The 25,539-nt window shown below is 38.3% G+C and overlaps 1 protein-coding gene across 43 annotated transcripts in view; it reads left to right on the forward strand.

Annotated features, from left to right (window-relative positions):
• Positions 1-25,539, forward strand: part of NRXN1 (neurexin 1) — a 1,138,555-nt gene that overhangs the window by 983,996 nt on the left and 129,020 nt on the right. For 29 of the 43 annotated variants that reach the window (XM_067462984.1, XM_067462983.1, XM_067462987.1 and 26 more), the window contains 2 exons: positions 17,469-17,558; positions 19,083-19,402. In XM_067462984.1, the coding sequence (XP_067319085.1) occupies positions 17,469-17,558; positions 19,083-19,402 (410 nt within the window). The remainder of the gene's footprint in view (positions 1-17,468; positions 17,559-19,082; positions 19,403-25,539) is intronic. The other 14 variants (XM_067463040.1, XM_067463046.1, XM_067463056.1 and 11 more) reach the window with 1 other exon arrangement.

Genomic DNA, 25,539 nt, shown 5'->3' on the forward strand with positions numbered 1-25,539 from the left:
TTCCTTGATTGCTAACCCAGCAACTTGTGGAAGTGAATTTCACATGGCTGACAATCTATTAGTGATATACATGGGTATAAGTCCACAAGGTATTATTGTCTTCTCTGGTAAGTCATCTCTTCTCATGATGCTGCCAAAGTCCTATTGGCTTCTAGGAAGTATTCATGTCTGATCTGTTTTCGGACCCCCCCCCCCTTTCTTTTTCTTTTTCTTTTTCTTTTAGCAGTCCATGACATCTGCAGAACTCTTTTCCAGCACCACATCTCAAATGAGTTAATTTTTTTTCCTATCACCTTTCTTCATTGATATGGAAAATCTTGAGCTATATCTATGTCTTCATATTCTGAAGTTATGTGAATAATCTGTGAATATTAATTTAGATTCCTTAATATACAAATGCAAATCTGCCATTGCACTTTCTGCCTCGACTTTCTTCAATAACGATTCCAAGTCTTTGGTAACATGATTAAATGATTTTACTATCATTATCAAAATTGCAGGACAATGAAAATCCTTTAGAGACAACAAAGATTTATACAAATAAAACAAAAAACTAACTTCAATAAAAAAACAGTGCTATGCCCAGTACCCCTTGCTCATGATGCTATAAAATTTATGTCCCTCCATTTAGCTTTCTAATTTTTTTATTTATTTCTGTATTTTTTTGCTGGAGATATGGAAAATGCTATTTTTTTTAACTTGGTCAGTTTTCCATCTACCCAGATAGCTGTGTCTACTTCCGCAATACTCCACTCCATTTACTGTTCTCCTAATTTTCAGTTTTCTTCTAGCATTCTGTGAGCATTAGGCATGCTCAGTTCTCTTTGGACTTCTTTAAACTATGTGACTTCTCCTTTTCATTCTTATACAGAGTCCTTGTGCTGTGAACTTCCTCCACCCTACTTGAAAAGGAATACATTTAATAATTGCTGTGCAGGATAAGAAGGACAAACAATAACCATGACAAATTAGTGATTCCCTTCCTGTATTTAATCATGAAAATGCTTTGCAATCCAATTAAATTTTGTTAGTAAATGATTTGTTGCTCGTAATCTACTAGGATAAAAAAAGTGATCATTCTGATGTTGATTCATTCAGGGCCAGAACATTGCTTTATGTCAAGCAGCTTTTTTCCTCCTTGACTTCTCGGCTACTTCGATAGTATTTGACCTCTTAGATTACAATCTCCTCCCCACCGACTTGTCCACATAGAGAAAGGTCATGTTGTCTTCATTATTTTTAGCATCCTCTTTGTGTCAAATTTTCCATTATAGTTTCAGATCATGAGCAGTCTTATTGCTTTCATTAATGAGTCAACGTTGAGTGTTCCACATACTTAGCTTTGAAGGAATCTTCTTGACACTTAAATAAATATGGGAAAGCAATTTGAATAGAAACATGCAAGAACCCCCATACACATCTAGTTCTTTTTTCCCAGTTTAATAGCCTCCTGTTTTTTGGTGTAATCCTGGTGTCCTCCCCTATTTTTATGTCATTATCTAGGAACATTTCTATTTGACTTTTTCAGAAGGAAACTATGTCAATGTAGGGAAAATGCAATAATCATATCAGGGCAGCACTATAGCTTAGTAATTTGACACATGCACATACACAACTTCTGAAGGTACCTTCTATAATTTATTTGGTTTATTTTTTTAATATGTGTGTCCTGGACCTAACCCAACCCAAGCTAAGGTATGATCAGCCTGTTTGATGGCAGCCAAAAAGAAACAAGTCTCTTGTCAAGACTGGAAGAGAGTGCTAACAAAGAGCTGTTGAAATAAACCAGAATGTTGCCAGTTATCTGCCCCAGTCTTTCAAGAATCTCACAATTACAGGCAAGATCCATGCTGCTGGTTAGGGAAAACAATACTAGAGGAAAAAATAAATGCTGCCAGTTAGAATACTAGAGAAAGATACTGATGTTCTAATGACATATTGAGCACAGATCAGTCAATACAGCCTATAGTCAAATTATGCAATAGCATCCCTCTTCTGGCTGATTGGCACCAGCCAATCAGCCTAGTCTACAAACAACTTCTTTTCAAAACCAATCATATAGCCCTCAGCTAGATTTTGTTGATTCTCTCCCTCCTGTGAAGTTTGTTATAGTGAAGCAACACCTGGCCAGTTCAGTCTACAGCTTCATTTGCCAACTTTGTATTGTTGCATGCCTTGAAGTCATTTCCAGCTTATGGCAACCCTAAGGTGAACCTATCAGTGATTTTTCCCCTGTAATATTTACTCAGGAGGTGTTTGGTTTCACCCTTCTCTGAGGCTCAGAGAGTGTGATATGCCCAAGGTCACCCACTGGGCTTCCATGGTTGAGTGGGGACTTAGTCTCCAGAGCTGTAGTCCAGTGTTTAAACCACTACCCCATGCTGCTCACTACCTTAAATAAAAGTTACATCCTAAACAAATTCAATAAAGACACTTCTGAATTGGTCCCAGAACTTTTAAAAATAGCATTTTCTTCAATCTTACCCAGCAAAACAACTATGATGTCAGCATAGTTTCATGGGTAGAAACACAAAGAAAACATTGAAAACGATGGTTCAGCAGACACTATGTGGATATCTTCATACTTTTTCTCAGTACATTTTCAGCGTCCTTCTGTTAGATGTGGCAGGTGGTTTCTTTTGAGGGATCTTACTATGCTTGGCTCTCTGCTTACAATCCAAGCCAATCTTTTTAAATCATCATTGGCTGTACGTATTTCACCCTGAACCTCCTCACAATATTGATTTGCATGGTATGGTGTGCCTTTGGCATGTGTCATATTTCAGGCTGATATAAGGAAATGACTTTGGGCGCCTGCATTTCCAGCAAGAAAAATGGGAGGCACTACTGCCTGTTTACCTTTCCTTCTATCGATCCTTTGCCAGTAACTTCACGTGGAGTTTTGTCTGGGGATCAATAATAGGATGCGGATCATTCTGCAAATCCTATAAGTTTATTAAACCGAGGAACTCATTAATATTGCATTGCTCACCCTGCACTATTTAGCTTTAAAAGGCTGTCTTATTTCCAAAGCTGGCTGTTTTTCTTCATACTTTATCATCTTTAGCAGCCAGCATTTGCCAAACGAGGCGGCTTTTATTTTGCTAATATTTAAAGGAGCGCAATGCAGCCCATTTTAATAATGCATTCCTTTTGCCATGCATGTGCCTGCGTTAATGAAGCCACCTGAAACCTGTAAAGCTGCAGCGGCAGCAATATCCTCTCACAATTTCTTGGGTTTCAGTCTATTGTGAGAAAGGTCAAGTAGTTTCCTGAGAGAAAGTGGATTTGCAAATTGTGTCAGCGGAGCTGTTTTCTTTCAAAGATCATTCATTTCCCTCTCTTAACGTTTGTTAAGTATAACAAAAGAGTTGCAGCTTGTATCCTGAATAATGGGATGTGCCATCATAAATGGTTTCTGCAGTAGAAAAGAAGCTGTTCAATGTCATTTTTTCTCATCTATATTAAAGAAAAAGAGGGTAGAGAACAAAGGAAGAGGAGAAAGGGAACAAGTGGAATGCATTGAGAAAAAGCTTGCTTTAGGCAATTGAAGCTGGCTTCCTAGACTTTGGCAACATTTTGTTGGACTACATTAGAAAGAGGTAGGGCAGGGCATAAAAGAAGTATGATAGATGTACTGCTTCATAGTACTTATATTTTGACTATTTAAATTGATGTATTGTATTTATTGTTGTATATGTAATGTGGCTTTGAATTTGCCATGGTCTGTAAGCTGCCCTGAGTCCCCTTAGGGGTGAGAAGGGTGGGGTATAAATATATAATAATAATAATAATAATAATAATAATAATAATAATAATAATAATGGATGTTGTACAGTGAGTGAGCCATGAGTACGCTTTTGACACACACGCATGCATGCATAGACATGCATTCACACATACATGAATGTCCTTGAGTAATACAAAGAATGTTAAAAAAAAACCTGGTTGGAATCCTGGAGCCTTTTTATGCTAATAGAATATATTGTTTATACATATAATATTTTTAATATTATAATGTAATGCAATATAATGCTAACAATAATAATATGATATTATAATCATATATTTATATTACATGTAATATTACTAATAATATTACAATATAATGGTATAGTACAATGTAGTAATATCTAATACTGATATTGTACTATGCTAATAATATAATATATTTATGTATATATACCTTGTAAGCAGCTCTGGGTCCCTTTCAGGGTGAGAAGGGTGGCATATAAATGTCTTAAATAAATAAATAATAGACCAGTGGTTCCCAACCTTTGGTCCTCCGGGTGTTTTGGACTTCAACTCCCACAGTTCCTAACAGCTAGTAAGCTGCCTGAGATTTCTGGGAGTTGAAGTTCAAAACAACTAGATGACCAAAGGTTGGCAACCACATTGTTAGACAGTTGTATCACTATAATTCCCATTTAGCTGGAATTCAGAGTTCACAGATAAGCATTTAGAATACTTAGACAGGGGGCTCTAGTACCACCCCACATTATGATATTTAGGACTCCATAGGATGTTCCTCATCATCATTAAGCTATACCTATGTGATATGAAGGGTCCTTGTTAGAATAATTTTCCTACAGAAGGGCCCTTGTTAGAAGGGTTTCTCAACAGGAACCACTGGATATTTCTGTCCAGTGCCAAATGTACACATTCAGTCAGTATAGGGATCCCAGGAAGATGTAGATACTGGTGTATAAATCAACCTCATATATTAATATAGGGCAGGTTTGAGGACTGAAATTCTGACTTTTGATATAACCTGTGGATAAATTGAGCATCATTCCACAGAGAGGGGAAAACATCAGTATTATCTTGAATCCCAGTCCCTTGGATACCACCAGTTTTAATATATAAGGGTTCCTCAATATGTGTTGTATTTATACCACCAGTTTTCCCGTCTAGGCATTGAAAGAATCCAGAACGGGCATTGTACTGGTGAGAGTAGGAAGACTGGTGCTTCTTTTATATTATTCTGGAATAGACTAAGCTCTAGTCTTTCACTCTACTTAGAGAAGGGGGTGGCTTATTCTTTGATAAGAGTTAATGTACCCATGAGTAAGTCAAGCCAGGTTTTAGGCTTGATCTTTGGGATATCTTTCTAGACTTTCACACGAGTATGTATAATAAGTAATTAGGTATTTACTTTTTTACAAAATAAGGCAAGATTAACCTTCTTCCTATGTTTCAGCAAAAGTGGCATGATGTCATTTCTGGTCATTATTTTGGCATCTGCACAGCTGAAAATTGGAAAGGGCAGACCCTTGGAGGAATTTGGGAGAGACTGCCCACTCCAGAGTTTTCCACTGTTAGGTTAAGTATACATTACAAATGCCTATGCAAACTAATAAAGATCATGGGAGGCATTTATACTTGCCCTTAACATTAGGTGCTCCTACCCCTTGCAAATATCCATATCCCCTCATCTTAGAATCATTCATTGCTTCTGAATTTTCTCACTAGTTTTCCCCATAATGACTACAGAATAACATCCCCTAGCCACTGTTGGAAGAAGTCCAAAGACCATCTCTATATTTATTCTCTCTCTGAAACAAGGAAAGTAGAAGGGGGAGAGAGAAACTAGAACATTTTATAAGCAACAGAGGGATTACTCTGGATTGCTGTGGTCAAACAGGGACATTTGGAAGACATGTGGGAGCTCTACCTTCAGGAGAGAAGCTGTAGAACTGAAATGACAGCCATTTTTACACATCTGAAAGGATGGCATATGGAAGGAGGAGTGAGTTTATTTTCTGTTGCTCCAGAGTCCTGAATCAGTGATAATTGTAATCAAAAATTGTATCAATTGACATTCTGACTAAGCATGAAGAAGAGCTTCTTGGTGGTAAGAGTTGTTTGACATCAGAAGAGGCTCTCTTATGACAGCTACCTCTCAGAACTTTAGCTGTGGATTCTGGCATGATACTAGGTTCAATTAGGTAGCTGCCAACTCACTGCCTCTGCAACTGACAGAAGTGAAAGGAAGAGCCTTTTGTAATCAGATTGTGGAACAACTGGCTACCTAGTAAGGATATATAGCTCTCTTATGACATGATAGTCAAGGATCTTATATTGAAGATGGACCAGCCTTGCTTTCTGATGCTACAGAGACTAGGAAACTGAGCAATGGATTCACATTGCAGGAAAGAAAATTCCACTGGAATATTAGGATAATAGGTGATTGGCAGTGGGATATGCTGCCTTGTAGTGTGGTGGAGTCTCCTTCTTTAGAGGTTTTTAAACAGAAGTTAAATAAAATAGGTAAAATAGTGAAAAGTAGAGATATCACACTGGCAACAAAGATTCGCATAGTTAAAGTAATGGTATTTCCCATAGTAACCTATGGATGTGAGAGCTGGACCATAAGGAAGGCTGAGCAAAGGAAGATGTTTTTGAACTGTAGTGTTGGAGGAAAGTTTTGAGGGTGCCTTGGACCATGAGAAGATCCAACCAGTCCATACTACAGGAAATAATGCCTGACTGTTCACTAGAGGGAAGGATAATAGAGGTAAAGAGGAAGTATTTTGGCCAAATAATCAGAAGACAGGAAAGGTTGGAGAAGCTAATGATGCTGGGAAAAATGGAAGGAAAAAGGAAGAGGAGCCAACCATGGGCAAGATGGATGGATAGTATTCTTAAAGTGGCTGGCTTGACCTTGAAGGAGCTGGGGGTGGTGAAGGTCCACATGGAGCTCTGGCATGGGCTTGTCTATGGGGTCACAAAGAGTTGGAAGTGACTGAACAAATAAACAAAAACAACAAAACAGAACCTGGATGGCCATCTGTCAGGAGTACTTTTATTTTGTCTTCCTTCATGGCCAAATGGGATAGCACTTGGAGTCTATTCCAACTCCATGATTCTGTGATTTTCTTCTGTAAGTCAATGGACAAGCAGAGAGAATGTAAATCAAAAAATAAATAAATAAACAAATAAATAAAAATGTTGCAAATGGAAGCTTTTCCTGCTATCTTTCCCACAGCATACCTAATAAATTGTATGCAAAGGTAATTTTTTTCTTAATCTTAACAGCAACTACATCCTTGATGCAGATTGCAAGCTGATCACTTGCATAAACAGGGTGATCAAGCACCTCTGAGATATATATATATGTATTTGTAAAAATAAAAATAAAACTCCTTGAGTTTCTGCTATTGTGATTTACAATTTTTGTTCCTCTGCCTTGCTAAAAGCATTAAAACAAGAAACAAAACTGAAATAAAACAAAAAACACCCTGCAAGAACAAGTTTAAAGCTTTCATTTTGTAATGTATTATTCTTTTATAGTCAAATATCTGGGAGGCATAAAATACACAAATCGAAATGCCACTTTTAGACGTAGCTGAAAGTCTAAAGCTTTCCCTGGCCAGGGGCTACTTCCCTTGTTGTGCGACTGACAGAGAACAGATTTGTATCTCTTAAATGCCATTCTCCATCTGTGCAGGCCCCTTTGGCTCTATTCCCTTTTAACATTGTTATTATTTTGATTTGCCCCAGTTTACCCAAGCACTGACCTCCCTTCGCTCAGATTTGCTTTTGCCGTGAATAACTATGTTACTGCCATTGTGCTAACAGTTCATGGGACTGATAAAGTGAGGAGCATGCTAGCTCTATATAACTCCTCTTACAAAATATGAACCCATTTGGATTAATGGAGTTGCTTGCTATAAATGCCCAAAATATATTTATTTATTTGAAAACTTGAACTACACCATACTCCATGAATTGTCAACAGTTGTATATACCTCCTAACATTTCACAAATGAAAACTGGGACTCATGTGGTTAAGCAGCATGAAAATGTGGTCAAGATAGCAAAATTTATTACAGTGGATCCTTGGTATACACTGGGGTTAGACTCCAAGACCCTCGTAAATACCAAAATCTGTGGATGTTCATGTCCCGTGATATACAGTTGCATAGTAAAATTGTGCCTATTATGGAGTGTTTATTTTAAGCTGTGGAAAATTATTTTCAAGGGAGAAAGTATATGCAAAGGGGGACTGCATCTGTTTGCTTTTCCCTACATCTACCGGGAAGGGCAGGATTCACTACCTTACCACTTCTTCTCTCTGCTGAGTTAACTGAGTACAAACTATGTTTGCACTTTGAACTCAATTTGCATAAATTGAAATATGATGAGGACAAAGTGGGAGGAAGCGATGAAAACTGGAATATTTAAAAAATCAAGCAAAGCATGAGGCAACAGAGGATTAACCATGCACATTCTTATCGAATCAAGACAGTTGGAGGGTATAAGTGTCAGAAACCCAACCTACTCCCAGAGAAATGCAGCTGTCCTGTTGTGAGGTGTAGTTAGGGATGAGCAAGATTAAAGTGGCAGTTCCAAAATTAGAGGGTCTTTTAAGGAACCACATGAACTATTTTCAAAAATGGTGGATGGAAGATGAAATAAACACATGGAAAATCAAACATTACATTAACAGCACAAAAACATTTATATGTAAACATCATTTTGGACATCATTTTGGACCTGCAGGGGCTGGGTAGACAATACCAGCCCAATACCATCATTTTTTGCTAAATTGTTTAATTAACAAATAAAAATGTTGGTAACAACAGAAACATTGGGAAATTCCAAAAATGACTGGTGAACAAGAGAAAGAGCAGGGTTTTTTTCCATTCGTCTTGGGCCCCTAACTAGTCATGCACCTAGGACTAGTTGCATCAATAACCTGCCCCTGACTGACACAGAGTCCATTCACACTGTAGAATTAATGCAGCTTAACACCACTTTATCTGTCATGGCTCAATACTGTGAAATTCTAAGAGTTGTAATTGGTAAGGATACATGAGAGGGCCTTTTCAGTGGCTGCTCACAGTTTGTGGAATTCGCTCCCACACAATTGTCCCTATTCGCCTTTTATATTATTATTATTCAGAAAGGTGTTTGGCTGTGGAATTTATTTATTATTTATTTATTTACAGTTCTTATATTCCGCCCTTCTCACCCCACAGGGGACTCAGGGCGGATTACAGTAAACACATATATGGCAAACATTCAATGCCAGTTTGACAAACAACATTTAACACACAAATACACCGAGGCTATTTAACTTTTTTTTTTCTGGCCGCCAGGGGAGCTGTTGCTTTTCATCGTCCATCAATGACACTGATGAAGTTCTTCCGCATTCCACATTCCCCGGAGTCTTTTTTCTTTATGGCCTCATAAATTAGTTAAATTTAGCCTCCCACACAAGGTGGTCCCTTATTTTCCTACTTGACAGATGCAACTGTCTTTCGGGTTGCAAAGGTCGACAACGGGCTACACAATGGCTGGACACCCACTCCAGCCCGGGCTGGCTTCGAACTCATGACCTTTTGGTCAGAGTGATCTTAATGCAGCTGACACTCAGCCAGCTGCGCCACAATCCTGGAATGGCATGTATATATTAAATTCTTCCAAATTCAAATGTTTATGTTTTAGATATCTATATGTATGTAACACATTCACATAGATAACTAACCAATGTATTGTAACCTTTAATTTAACAGCCAAAGTTCTCAGCTTTTTTACCTTTCCATGTTGTATTCTCCCTCCCCGATCATATTTTTCTTCCTGATATAATACAGCACCCTCTCAACCTTAGTTTCCTGCAGCTGCTTGAAGGGAGGAAAAATTGAGTTGGGGAAGGGCATATTTATATTTAATTATTGATTACAGCAGTCAAAGACACTCCAAATCAAAACACATGGATTCACGAGACGCAAAAGAGGCTGGAAACAGAGATACACACACCTGCATGCCCTTATTTGAAGGCAGCGTGTAAGTGGGTGGAATGTAATTCTTTGCCAATTCCTTCTCAAAGGAGACAAAGAGTAATTTTAGCAGTTCTTCTCTTGCTAAAAGACAGTATGTGACTACTGTGCAGTTTTTTGAGATTATTAACAGTAGGGACTTATATTGTACAAAACTGACATCTGGTCATTTGGTGCAGAGAACAGCATTTTGGTATATGTGTTCTTTGCAGAAATATGGCTAAGATTCTTCATCGGGGTCCATGTTTCATTATTTTACTAATCTGTAACTGTATAGCAGAAAAGTAAAATGGTCACCCTACCATATCTACAGATTCTGGCTTGAATCTATCTATCTATCTATCTATCTATCTATCTATCTATCTATCTATCTAATCTTCTCCAAAAAGCAAACCTTGGTTTTGATATTTTATTAGAGGGTCACAATTTTACTCCACCATTGTATATTATGGGATTTGAGCATCCATAGATTTTGGTATCAACAAAGAGTCTGGGAACCAGCACTGGCAGTTCCCCAGGGCCCATTCTAAACTGTGATAGTGGAGCATCTGGTTTGCTTATGTCACTTCTGATGCACATCAGACACATCAGGCACATTGGGTAATTGAAATGCACATTGGGCACTTCTGGTATGGCCCTGCACTTCCTAACTAGTATGAGGATGTGCATATGAAGTATCCCATGGTGCATCACTCACTCCACTAGAGACCATTGCATGCCTGTATGTTGTAACATCACAACAGCCCCAGAGTGAATATGGATATTGCTAAACAAAATAGTTCTATTTCCAGCACACCTAAATCTACTTATGAAAATGGAAGACTCATGCTCAATTCCAGCCATAGTTTCTTTTGCAGAAAATGTTGGCTGTAATCAGTCTAAGCTTCTAAATATATGTATCCTTAGCCAAAAATGCCAAGAGAATTTAATGGGCAAGGAACAACGTGGCAAGTATGTTTTATGTGGTCCCTTGGTGGGTTTGTGGCATTTTTAGTTTACAGATTATTCTTTCAAAAATGAAAGGTTTAATTAGGGGCTGTGGTCTTTTAAAGTTCCATAGAGGCAGGCCCATCGAGACCTTGGACAAATTCCTTTTTGAATTGTATTTCCTAGAATCTGATTACTATTTCTGGAAGAATTCCATACTGCCTGAGAAATTCTGGGAGTTGTCACCCAAAATGTAACTTCTGAAAGTTCTGGATTTATTAGATAAAGTTTGGAACCCATTACAATCAACTATTTGTTTTCCAGAGTTCCTTCCAGTCATTCCAATCTACCCATTGTGGCAACTGGTGGCACTAATATCTGACATATCTAGAGTCTTGTCCAGCTTTCAACACCACAATTAAAAGGGCTTTCCAGGGTACTGTCGTCAAAAAGTTTCAACACCTTGGACAACCCCTCTAAATGTCTAAAGCACACTCACCACTCCATTGACACTTCAAAAAATTTAGGGGGCTGTTATAAAGTTAAAAAGGGAGAGGCAGAAATGATGCACACAACCTTGTGACACTGGACGAAATTCAAGACAGACATGTAATTCATCCCTACTGAGAAAAAACGTGTCTAGGCATGTTAATAATATTTTTCTCATTCCAGTGGGGTAGGAAGTCAACAATTATATATGTTTTTCACATTTGCATTCTCTGAAAAGAAAATATTTTTGCATAGAAAAGTATGCCCAAAATCCTGTTGGTAATCCCAACTAAAATAGACCCATTGAAAAGTGAGTCAGTACATAGACATACCAATTGATTCAGTTAGGATAGTTAGATTCAAGCAAGGCTGTCTTGTGGGAAAAAAATGTTTTTTGCACAACATGGTTTTTGTGTTTAAAATGGGTTTGGTGGAAACATTTTTTTATTAAAAAAGAATAAATGCAAATGAAAGAAATCATTGGACTGTACAAATACTCTCATAATATTTCCCAGCAAGGGAGAAAACATCATTTTCAATATTTTTCATTGTAGGAATGAAATAAGTAAAGAATAGTTACAAGATGATAACACTTTGACACTTGAAACTTTTGAGCATAGGAAGGTGCTTCTTGGGGTTGAACAAGCCAAGCGAACTGTTTTTAAAATTATTTAACTGACTTCAGTTAATTTAAGACTGTATGTAATCTGCAGTACCATCTTCAGTCACATGGTGACAGAATTCCCTAAGAAGAATTATTCAAAAAGGTAAACGAGAAGAGTATGAAAAGGTCCTGCTGCCTGGTAAGTGGAGGGATGAGGACAAAGAAAGGCTGCATGGGTACTGCAGTAAATGGAGGGTACACGTCTAGTAGGAAAGAAAAGGAATGGGTTTGTGTGGAACAATTGCTATAGAATAAAATGGATATGAAGATCGCCTTGTACACCATTTGAAATCACTGAAGGAAAGGTGGAACAGAAATATAATTACACTACAACCCACATGTCTGCAGAGGATGTGATCCTGAATTTGCCATGGAAACCGAAAGCAGTAGATAATAGTGAATCCCATTGAAATTAATGAAAAGTTACCATAGAGACTCACTAGAAAATTCCTGGAGAGGTGTCATCTCTAAGAATTTTCTGCATCCTCCAGGAAGATCTGTAGTAACTTCTGACAGAATCATGCCATCCTGGATCCATGAAATGGACCACATATTGAGTTTCATATTTGGGTTTAGCTGATTTCATTCCTTTCTTTTGCTACAATCTGAAAATAGGTCGTCTGGTGTTAAATTCTGGACACATTTTCCTCTATACTTACTCTTTTGAGAGATGACTCAAACTAATAAAAATGATTGTGTATGGGTGACCTTTACAAATCAACAGGCAATTTCTGTACTTTTCATTTGCTGTTTAACTCACAGTGGTGCCAACGGAATGAAATGTAATTTGTGGATTTTACAATATCATAGGAAGCCACTGAAGTTCATTGACTCCAAACAACATGAAGTTTTTGCTGGAATAGGGTTTGAATAAGAGCTTTAAAATAAAGAAAACACTGCTGATTAGATCCAGATTTAAAGAATATTATGTTTCAAGGCAACAACTTTTCAAAGTCTAGTAAAGATTTTTGTATCCTTACTGCTGCTAGAAAGATCAAAGGCTGTTTTTAATTTTTGATGATTTTTATTTTCATTTGTAAGCTATTGTGAGCTTGAGATTGATTGCAAAAATGCAAAGTATAAATGCTGAAATGAGTACAGGGAAGACAGTGTTGATCTTTAGATTGGAAGAACTCAAGTTTGAGGAGAGATGTGCTTAGAAAAAAAACCAGATTGGATTTTTGATGAAATACACTTGCCATTTCATGAGCCTATTGGAAGGTAGAAAAAAGTCCAATTGGAATGCTCCTAGAGTGAAACAGATTTTCATGTCTTGTTACATACCTATTTTGGAGTATATCAACATTTAAAAATAACTATTGTGTGGGCAGTGGAGACCTCCCACCTCTTGTGCCTGCCCAACGAAACGGCTGAACATGAGATTTTGGGATAACCAATGAACAACTTGTTTATTAGTTACAACTGCATGGGTCCTGGATTGGCAATCAGACAGCCCACAACTGACCAATGCCAAATATCCAATGGGGGTGCAGTGCAGGCACCAGTTCCATCCTGGGACACCTGCATTTCCGCACCCTGCCCAGAAGCCAACAATCTACTCCCCCCCCCCACACACACACACACCACCACCACCACCAAAAGAGGGGGAGGCACACAAACCAATTCAGAGGTGTCTGGGCTGGCCACCTGGGTACCCCTACATTTATGCAGGGCCCAGCCAGAGATGGTGATAGGGCAGGCCTATCTGGCTTCTGGTTGTCTGGCTGACTGGCTAGAAACATGCCAAACCAAGTGGCACACAGGGGCTCCTGGATGGAGGAACCCCTGAAGATGGCAGTGGGGGCAGGGTGTACTATCACTGTAAAGTCCCTACCCAGTAAGCCAAGCAGGGGATTTTGATGAGAAAAATATCAAACTAAATTAGTGGTTATGGCCCTTTTCAGCATTGTGACAAAGCTTGGCTTTACGGATCCACTCTACAAACATTTTGTGAGGCTCCCAGCAAATTGGTAAACATTCCCCACAGCTGAAACATCTTCCAGCATAAGATTTTTCAACACAGGATTGCCTTCAGAATTAAAATAAGCCAAGTGGAAATAGTAGCACTGAGAGCTAGAAGTCTGCATAGCTGTGGGGCTGGTTTGGGGTTGGAATGTAAGCTGTGGGAGAAGGCACATTTTCAGGGCACTTTTTTCCACATGGCTTCTAAAGGTCATTCAGAAGACATTTCCCATGACTTTGATTAATTTTAATGTCAGCTTTATGGGTTTGCCCTGTTGAGAAATTTTGCACGTTTGTGAAACACTAACTGCTATGTGTTTCTAGTAAGCCATAGCTTTACAGTTGAATCTTAAATTCTTCATCCATTTCCTATATATCACAAATGGTTTAAATATGATATGGGTAGAACTGGGAAGCCATTGATGCTGGCCGGGTAGCTCCATCTATTAAGTCTCTGGGTTTCCTGCACTGAAACAGACCATAACTGAAACTGGGAGAACTGCACCAAATTGATCACAGTACATAGTTTCTATCATGCCTGTGTACTCATTCTTGTTCTATTAGCTTATTTCCAGCAACAGCAGCTACCTATGGTGGAAAACCTGCATTGAGACTCAAAAATGTTGATATATATGACTATGAGAAGTAGGGATTCTTTCTTTTACAATAAGATCCTGAATCACATAAGGGGCTACTTCTGTATCTGAATACTTGGGGAATGGGGTAGAAATGATCTTACTCATTTTGCAAGCTTCTTCACTTTATTATTAATTTATTTCCCACATTTCTAATCCGCCCTCCTCAACCCCCGAGGGGGGACTCAGGGCGGCTTACATCAGCAACAATTCGATGTCACAAGAAAATTCAAATATATAAAAAAATAACAGCAATTTAAAACAGTAAATGGAACATTAAGTTAAAAACACTTTCCATTAATTCAGCTGTTTTTGGAATATCGTTTGTCTTCCAGTAGCTGCCAACTAACATTTGAACTTCCTCCACATTATATTATTTTGCTATTGCAATATTTCCAGTGGCAATGTAAATCCTGACTTGATTCATCTGTTCTTGAAAAAAAGAAAGAAAGCACTAATCAATCTATCCATTTGTTCATCTCATCACTGCAAGATGGTAAGCTTTTGAGAAAGGAGAAATCAGTCCCTGAGAAATTTGGCCCCTTTTTGAAGCTGGTTTCTGCACATTTCTGTAAAAAAACACAATGCGAGAATGCAGTACCTCCTGATTTGTTGTGTGGATTAGAAACATTGAAAGGGTGGTATGTTCCTTTCTGATCAGTCAATCCATCTGTTTGCATGTGCTGAATTTGTATGTGTCTGTTTCATGTGTATATGTGCACTTATCATCACATTTTTTCAAACTGAGGAGTTTGGCTGACTCTACACTACTCAGTGTAAAACCACATAATGCTGTCTGAACTGCTCCAAACTGGATTATGGTTCTCTACTGACCATATAATTCAATTCAAACTGCATTGTATAGCCGTGCAGAACCAGCCTTCCACAAAAAGTATATTTATTTTGCATAACAAATTGTAGAAATCATAGTGAGGGGAAGACATTTTTCCCTGTTTTCTTGCTTGGAAAGTTGTATCTTCTCAAGGGGATTGGCAAACCTGTCAGACATTCACTTGTCGCTTCAAAACAGCAACATGCAGGTAGAGGATGAGGAGGAGGTTTCCGCTATCCAACTAGTACTATGGCCAAAGGCTTTTGTGACTGTAATCATTTTTACATATCACTGAGATTCTCAACCAACTTTCTCCATCTTCAATAGTGCAGCAAAAAAGGAGGGGAGTTTTCGCTGAGATTTTGCTATTTCACTTGCACTGCTTGCTATTTAGTACAGACTCCTTCACCTTGTGCAATCAAGCATGCCATAGTTAGCAATTGTCTTCAGAACTGAAATTAATGGGTGGCAATGTAAACAAAGATGACAATGAAAACTATCATAGAGTAGAAATCAGTATTCAAAGTGTATCCACTACACTGATGTGAGGGAAAATTCATTATACCCATTAGCTACAAATGTTTATTTCTTTCCTGGAAATTTGGATGGGTTAAACTTGACTTGACCACAATATATGTGACAGGGATGTAGAAGCCTTGGAGCTGGAATGTGTTTAGAGGAAGGTGATTAAAATGGTAAACAGTATGAATGTCATTCCCTATGAGGAATGGCTTAGGAACTGAGTATTTTTAGCCTGGAAATTAAGATTAAGAGGGGACATGATAGCCAAGTTTGAAAATTTGAAAGGATTTCCTATTGAAGGTGGGTCAGCTTGTCTTCTGCTGATCTAGAGACTAGGCATGGAACAATGGGAGGAGCTACCCAATGGTAAGAGCTGTTTGATAGTGGAATATGCTCTTTGAGGATGTGGTGAAGTCTCCTTCTCGGGATATTTTTAAGCCAAGGCAGAATGACCATCTGTTGGGAGTGCTTTGATTGTATATTTCTGTATGACAAGGGGTGGAACTGGGTGGCTTTGATTCTAAGACAATGGCTTAGGGACCTGCACTGGTCTAGTGACCATCACTTTGAGAAGCACTGCACTACACTACATTGCTCTTCTATTCTTGGTGACAATCAACATGCTCTTCTCTTCAGTGACATAACTGGTAATCAAAAACAATGAAGTCAGTGACCTTAAGAAGTTTGTATATAACTGCATATACAGTAATGAATGTTTAATCATCTCCACATTCTAAAGATTCAAAAGAAAAGGAATTGCCTCTTGAGATCAGCAATTCTGCTGGCAAGGAATTCTCATCCCTTGATTCCAGTGAGATATTAAGTGTGACTATCTTTCTCTGGATCAAGATTTTTTATACTTCTAAACAATTGTTTTCTTCCAGTGTCACTTTTGTCAAAGCCTTGCTACTGCATATGAACAGTATTTAATGCTAGTCTCTGGTTATAATGTAAGGAATGGACAACCTGATGCTTTTATTTATTTAATTTTATTTATTTATTTTATCACCTGTTCAATATATGGAAAGGGATCGATTCGTTTGGAAGCTAGAGACATTCTTTAAAAAATAAATGTATTTTTTTCCTGACTAGGAAATAAATTATATCAGATTGATTTCTAGATCTCAGACGTAAGTGTGTCCTTGATGGTGGTTAAGCTTTGTACTTTTCTTCTTCTTTAAATGACTAACCTGGACTAAGAGGTTGGAGCAAGAGGTATTTTGCAAAATTAAACCTGTTTCACCTGAACATGTTTTAACTAGTTAATAAGAAACATCAAAAACCAAGGCAAAAGGCAAAAGACAAAACCCTGAGGTTATGAGCATTCTTTTTGTAAAGATAGTGTTTGATGTTTAAATTTGTTTTTTGGGGTCTGTCTATAACTTAAGTTTTAATAACCTAGCTCAAATGCAGATTTCTAATTTTCAATTAACATAGGAATAATTTTGTTTGCTAAAATAAAATAAATGAATGAATGACAAGTCTGAGCCATGAAATGTTCTAGGTAGAGCTTTTTAAAAAATTCCAAATTTTTCAAAACAAACAAAAAATAACAATCATGTGGCAACTGTATAGCTCGAGCTTTAAGTATTAACTTTTAACCTTTGACCTTACAGATTTTAACCAATGAAATGTCTCTTTAAACTTTAAAGGAAACAATGATAACGAGCGCCTGGCGATTGCTAGACAGCGAATTCCATATCGGCTTGGTCGAGTAGTTGATGAATGGCTACTCGACAAAGGTAAAAACATTGATTAAAACTTCAAATAAAAAAATAATTTGAACATAACCGAGTAGTGCTTCATTGTAACACCAATAAACATAAAAACCATAAATTATTCAGTAAAACTAAATTAAAAACAAATTTTAAACAGTAAAATGTAGAGTAAATATTTGCATACCGTGTATATAATAATTTCTATACATTTTAGTGGTACCGCCTGTTTAATAATCTTACCCTGTTAACTTAAGGTTAAAGGGACTGTTTAATATAATCCACTAACTCAATCTATGAAGGTACTCGTAGCAAACATTAACCAAAACTGATAAATCGTTCATAGATTATGTTACATGTTCCGTCATCTAAATTCTTAACTAAATATTTCTGTATGTAGTTATGAGATGTTCATTATGGTCCTGAAACCAACAAACCAACAAACGAGCAAAATCATTGTTTAAACCATAGGCTAAATCTTAAATAGTGGGCAATATGATTGCCAGACAAGATGAAGTCCCTTTAACGTTTGCTACATTCTAAGGGGATTTGGGAACAAACATGTCTTAAAAGAGAGCTTAAAGTTGTGTGCATGCTTTTATTATGAGCAGAAACCGATCTGCAACAGAGAATTATTATTTTTATTAATACTTACTAATAACAATGGGTTTGCACTGATGAGGAATTCTGTTTTAAAGAGCATTGTGACATGACTCTTCATAGATATATGTATCATTCTTCGAAATTGCTTTTACATCACAGACATTTTGATTTTGTTGCCTTTTTCTTTTAGTTGGTAGTCTTGCTGAAAGACAATCCGACATAGACATCTCTCTCTCTCTCTCTGTTTCTCTCCCCTCCCTTTCTCTTTTTCCTTAGCATTTTTGTTTGTTTCTTAAATGCTCAGAATACAGTATGTATCCTATGCCTCCTCAAAGTGTGTGTGTGGTTGTGTGTGTGTCAGGGGAATACTTCAACATTCATATATGAAGGTCACTAGGAACGGTAAGCTAGCATGTTGGAGACATATTTTACCAAAAGCATACATACGCCAGAGATATCAATTATCCTTATAGCTGATTAACTTTGAGAAGAAGTAAACATACTGATTGACTTATACATAGAGGAATGTTTGTATGAGAAATATATATATTGTACAGCCCATGCAATATTTCACATTTTGTGTGGTAGAACTGATGACCAACACTCTGACACACAAATCCCACATTCAGGAATTTATCCCCCTCGAGAAAAAAAAGTTGAAGGGAAATATTGCAGGAAATGGATTGCAAAAAAAAACCCTGAAAACAAATGTTGTTTTTAGTTCACATGCACACACACACTTGAGAAAAAGAAGAAAATATTTAAATTATCAGTTCTGCATTCCATGGGCACCTCATTAAGAAGCAATGAATTATGAGCAAACATCCTTTCTTATAGTTTATTGCTCTCATTCTCCACCCCATAATAATCTGTTGAAATCATCCTCTGTTTAAGAGTGTAGTTTTCGCAATCAACATTTTTTGCATGTATGTAATACTATCTTTGCAGGGCGTCAGCTCACAATCTTCAATAGCCAAGCAACGATAAAAATTGGAGGCAAGGAGCGAGGTCATCCGTTTCAGGGCCAGCTTTCCGGACTCTACTACAATGGCTTGAAAGTCCTGAACATGGCTGCCGAGAGCGATGCCAACATAGTGATAGAAGGGAATGTGAGACTTGTTGGTGAAGTGCCTTCCTCTATGACAACGGAGTCAACCGCTACTGCAATGCAGTCTGAGATGTCCACATCGGTCATGGAAACCACTACCACTCTGGCTACAAGTACAGCTAGAAGAGGAAAGCCACCGACAAAAGAACCCATTGGCCAGGTTAGTCATCTTTGATGGAATTATTAAATCTTTGGGCTGTCGGTTATTTCTGGTTTCTGGATTATCTGCCATTGTCTGATTTTATGAGTTTTGCAGATATAAAATCATAGTAATTGGTGGTACTCCACAGTGGTTGCACCTCCTTGTTTCCAAAGAGTCCCGTGTTACACAGTTGTAGAAGTTAATGTGTTTTGTTCATCTGCATACTTAAGCCAATGTCTGGATATAGATTTCATTTTCCAAAATGTTCTCTATACAAGATATGACCAAAGCAGAAAGAAACAGATTCTTCATTTGAGGTTCATGGATTGGTGTGTTTGTATCAAGCAGCTGTGGGTGCAACACAGTTGAACTTTAAGAAACATCTGCTCTAGAATTAGACACATGAGCTGTTGCTCTTAAGGATGCTGTGAGCACAATAGGAACTATTTGGAATTAAGAAGCTTGACTGATATACCAAATATTTGGATACTGCAGAAATGAGGAGCAATGTTCCAATTTTCTCCTTGTCAATTGCAAATGTGTAAAGTTGATTGTATAAGAAGACACGATTAACTGCCACATCAGACAATGTTAAATATATTTGTCATTGACAAGGTGAAAATTGGAATATTACTTATTTAATCCACAGCAAAGGTGGCCAGTCATTCTGTTGCTGGGTTTTATGGGAATTATCAAAGGTACTGAACCTATTTTGATAATAATTCACATTTGATTAAAAAAAAAACATTGTTGATTTATTACTCTCAAGCAATGGAGCCAGTGACTGCCTCTTGTCCACAAATGGCTGACATGGACAACATATTTTCATTTTAGGAGGTCATCCAGATAATCTTTCGGAGGTGTTATAAATTCAGACATTTTTTTTTGCACTCAGACCCCATCTACATTGCCATATAAAATCTAGATGATCTGCTTTGAACTGGATTATATGGCAGTATAGATTCATATAATCCAGTTCAAAGCAGATAATCTGGATTATCTGATTTGATAATCTGGGTTATATGGCAGTGTAGGTCCAGCCTTACAAACAATTAGCAAACAGAAATTAGGTGCAGTAGGTCAAAGTAGATGATACATTCACATTTTTAGGATTGGTATTCCTATTAGAGAATAAGATGTCTGTCATATAAAGTATTATTTTAGCTTCGTATCTCTAGCATGCTTTGCTTTGTAACTTATCACTGATAGGAAAAAATGGATTTAATTTAAGTCTGATTGCTAAGACATGTATCTCTGAGGAAGCCCTGTTGTGAAAAGGAAAACGCTTAATAGAAGGGAACAGACATTGCCTTTAAAGTTTTGTTTGTGCCAGTATTGGAGCTATTCCAGAGAAGGGGAAAGTCTGGATAGACATACACATCTTATTTCCCCTCATGCCTAATCTGATCAGGATAAATATCTTCTGAAGTTTGGATTTAAGTTTTAATGGCTCTAGTCTGCATTTTTTTCTCCCTTCCAGCCCTCCTTCTGCTGATTTCTTCTTTTTCCCCATGTATGTGTTGGGATGAAAGTCAGTGATAAGGAGAAAATGTGGCAGGACAAGAGTGTTCTTATGGTCTGGTAAATCTTCAGGGACATACCTGAACTTCATGGACACATGTTGTGACATTTAGTAGTACTGGGGACTACATTTCCTAGTGTCACTAGATGTTCCTAACTATTCCTGTTGGAGAACTTAAGCCTTAAAGATGAGCTTTTGGGGGAAGTCAACTCTCTCCATCTTCTTCACTTTCAATGGTAAGTTTGGAAAGAGTATGGATAAGACAGAGGTTAGGATTTGAGGCTCAATCTAAATTGTGAAAAAACTTTCATGAGTTAGCATGGGCTCCATCTGAATTTTTTTTAAAAGTTGGATCCATACTAGTGGAGCCCATTACAAATGTTGCATGTTCTATCGAGCCAATTTAGTCCTTCTTTCAGAGTGTCCTCCTCCATTCCTTGTCCCCAGTAGACACTGCATTCTCTGGACTTTGGGCCTTTTGGATCCTCATTTGGCTTGATTTGGGGGCTTGTTTCTATCAGTTTTATTTCATTTTTACTTTTGCAAAGAAAAGCAGAGATGCTTCCCAATTTGTTAATGCTCTCTTTTTTTTGGTTTTTTTCCTATGCATTTGTCAGTTTTATCACCCACCAATGTCCACTGTTAACACATAGATAACAATAATTACATCATTACAACTTTTCTTCTATGTAGCTCCATATTAATGTAGAGATCGCTTTTAGATCTCATGGGTTTTGGTGAGATCACACTCTGCTCTAACAGTGTGTAATAGAGGTGAGGTAAAATATATTTTATGGTCTTCTTTCATTTCTCAGTTCTGAAGGTAACATGACTCAGAACTTTCAAACTGTGTTCTTTTCACTGAATTATAATGTGCTGGTACATTTCATCAAAGAAGGGTCACCCTGAGGGAAGAAGCTTTTCTAGTATTATGTCCTGGTCTTTCTGAAATGTCTGCACAGTACTTTGCTTAAAGCAATGCTCACATTACTTTTCTATGATCGAGTGAACATATAGATACATGTTTTCCCCCTCTGTCCTTCTAATATTTCAGAGACTTGTACTCATAGGGTCACCAATGTTTAACTGGCCATGCTCTTGTTCCTTTAACAGCAGTTTGATATGCAGTAATGTAACAGGTAACACATGTCCTGCTATGCCTTGATCTAACCTAGACCTGCTTAACTTCAGCAGACTGTTTCAGAATATGCCCTGGGATAATGATGAAAGTTATGTTATATTTAGCACAAGACCTGATGTTTATCTACAGGACTCAGTAATGTAGCAGTTTAACTTTCATTGTTCCATCCAGATGTATCCTGGCCTTTGTCATTTGCTGAGGAACGGTTCTTTGAGAGTGAGCTTTAGTGGGCTCTAAAATGAAGAGAATATCCAAATAATTTTAAACAATGCAAAAATAGTCTGAACTGTTGGGAAACTGCAACAAGGAAAATCTTCACCAAAAAACCCCTACCTATTGAGAAACCATTGCTTACACCATCATAAGGAGGAGAATGGTTTGTTAAATCTTTTTATTAAATAAAATATTACCTTTCCCCTCCCACCCTCTAGAGCAGTGGTTCTCAACTTGTGGGTCTCCAGATGTTTTGGTCTTCAGCTCCCAGAAATCCGAAGAGTTGGCAAACTAGCTGGGATTTATGGGAGTTGTAGGCCAAAACACCCGGGGACCCACAGGTGTTTTGGTTGAGAACCACTGCTCTGGAGAGTCGCCACTTTCCTGGGCCTACCCATATTCTTGTTATTAAAGGATATAGTTTGCTTTTTTGTTGCCTTATATTTACACTTTCTGCAAAGAGTCACTTCCCTAAAGACATCACTTCAGGATTAAATATACTGCCTTCCCAGTACAGATCACAGCCTTGTACTGGCTAGAGGAGGATGGTGGGGAGGGTGGCTAAGGGACATTTCCCTATCTTCAGATAGCCATTCACAAGACAATGCAGGCTTTGATTTGACCTGAGCTAGGCAGTACATTTAATCCTGATGTGATATCTTTAAAAACAGTAGTAGTAGTAGTAGTAGTAGTAGTAGTAATATTAAAAAAACAAAGTGTGGATTGTTGATGTTGCAATCCCAGGTGACAGCAGGATTGAAGGGAAACAACTGGAAAAGCTGACACGATATGAGGATTTAAAGATCGAACTGCAAAGACTCTGCACAAACCAGTCAAGGTGGTCCCAGCGGTGATCGGCCCACTAGGTTCAGTGCCTAAAGACCTTGGCCTGCACTTAAACACAATTGGCGCTGACAAAATTACCATCCTCCCATCTGCCAGCTGCAGAAGACCACCTTACTGGGATCTGCACACATTATTCACCGATACATTACAGAGTCCTAGACACTTGGGAAGGGTCCCAAGTAGGCCTGTTTGATCAAGAAAAAATTTGTTTCTAAAATCGATTCATAATTGGGGTGTTTTTTTGTTTCGATATTTAAAATATTTACAAAACTTTCCAAAAAAATGTTTTGTTATTTACGAAAATTCGTAAATATTTACAAAACATTTTTTAAACTCCATTTGCCTAGTATTTTAAATATCGAAATTTTTTCTTGATCAAACAGGCCTAGTTCCAACAGACCTCTGAGGATGCCTGCCATAGATGTGGGCAAAATGTCAGGAGAGAATGCTTCTGGAACATGGTCCAGCCCTGAAAACTCACACAAGCGGCCTCCGCGCGCCATCCGGCTCCGGCTCCTGCGCCCTCCTCCTCCTCCTCCTCGGGTGAGCGCGCGCGCGCCATCCAATGGGCTCCGGCTTCTGCGCCCTCCTCCTCCTCCTCCTCGGGTGAGCGCGCGCGCCATCCAATGGGCTCCGGCTTCTGCGCCCTCCTCCTCCTCCTCCCAGCTGTTTTGCAGGAAGTGCGAGGAGGAGGAGGAGGAGGAGGGCGCAGAAGCCGGAGCCGGATGGCGCGCGGGGGCTCCGGCTTCTGTGCCCTCCTCCTCCTCCTCCCAGCTGTTTTGCAGGAAGTGCTAGGAGGAGGAGGAGGAGGGCGCAGAAGCCGGAGCCGGATGGCGCGCGGAGGCCGCTTGTGAGCTTGTGAGGAGGAGGAGGGGGGCGCGGTGCACTGCTGGGGTGCTTGGGAGCGCCGGATTGGCTCCCAGGCACCAGCAGCAGCACTCAGTCAGCACAGCAGCCTCCATCCCATTAACGACACGAGCTGAAGCTCGTAAAAAAAATGGGGCTGCTGTTTCGATATTTTTAAACCCTTCCGGGTTTAAAAATATGTTTTGAAATCGCTTCGGATATGGTTAAAATAACGATTTAATTACGAATTAACGAATTAACGAACTAAAACCGACAGGCCTAGTCCCAAGTGATCTAATACAAGTGTGATCTAATACAACAGCCAGCAAAGTGATCTTGACTGCTGTGGACTCATCTTGTTGTGTTTCTAATAATAATAATAATAATAATAATAATAATAATAATAATACTTTTTATTTGTTCCCATCCTCAACTAATGGCTCGAGGTGGGGTACAACAAAGTCAAATCATATGAGCATAAAATACACACATTAAAATGCATATATCAAAACGCACCATTATAAAAACATACTAGGTCTGTACCATCAATTACAATATGTTTCAATGTTCTTTACTAAATTAGGGGTGGGGGCAAATCATTTCTAAAATATTGTAAGGCGTCCATATTGTAACTATAATGATATAAAGAAATTTTGTTACTTTTTTGTTATGTGATTGCACAAAGAGGGAAGCTCTGAGGCTCCTTTCTCCCTCATTTTTAGAGCTATTGGGTTGAAACTTGCTACAATGATAGAACACATTTACCACTGTAACCACCCCTCATTCTTCCTTATGACAATGAAATCAAGACAGCCTTCCATTCCTAGTGGGTTCTGCTCTGTTAGCATTAAAGCTCAATCAGAAAATTCAAAGCACATCAGCAATCTGACAATCCCAGGAAGCTATAAATTGAAGCATCAGAAATTTTTAAAAGGTGTCAAATCACCTTAATTGTGTAGCATTGGGACACACTCATTTTTTAGGAAGAGTCAATTATTGTATGTTCTCTGGATTACATTCGACCACCTTACGACTGTTATGTCTAACGTTTGTGCCATCTTCCCCCCCCCCCCCCCCAATTCTTTCCATCTTGTTATTGCTTCAATCTGGCTAAAATGCACCTGGTGAGTGTGTCCTTTGATTTGTAGAGGTTGCTGCACTGACATCATTGCAACATGAAAGATGAAATTTTCCTACAAGCTTCCCTAGTTACCCTCTTGCTACAAGTTCAGGCATGTGTAGAGCTGCCAAATGTCCTCTTGCTGTGACTTAGTTCACTGGTATTTATCTATATAGTTAGTGTTGTTATTTTTAATGTATTCCTTTCACCAGCAAAATATACTTGCATGTTCCACTGCAGTGGTTGCTCCAGCATGGATGCTGAGCACTTTCATCTCCCATTGACGTCAGCAAGAATCGAGGACATTTCGCACCTTGCAGGAGGAGTCCTTCTCTTATAGGAAACTTGCTTTTAGAAAGGGCTTTACCTTTATGTCCTAGATCTGCTCTTCTTTGCTTTCTTGTCTGTTTTCTTTGCTTTCTCTGTCTATTACAGAGATGGAAGAGCATTAGACTTTAGAGCTATAT

This window comes from Anolis sagrei, chromosome 1 (genome assembly GCF_037176765.1).
Source record: "Anolis sagrei isolate rAnoSag1 chromosome 1, rAnoSag1.mat, whole genome shotgun sequence".
Classification (NCBI taxonomy): domain Eukaryota; kingdom Metazoa; phylum Chordata; class Lepidosauria; order Squamata; family Dactyloidae; genus Anolis; species Anolis sagrei.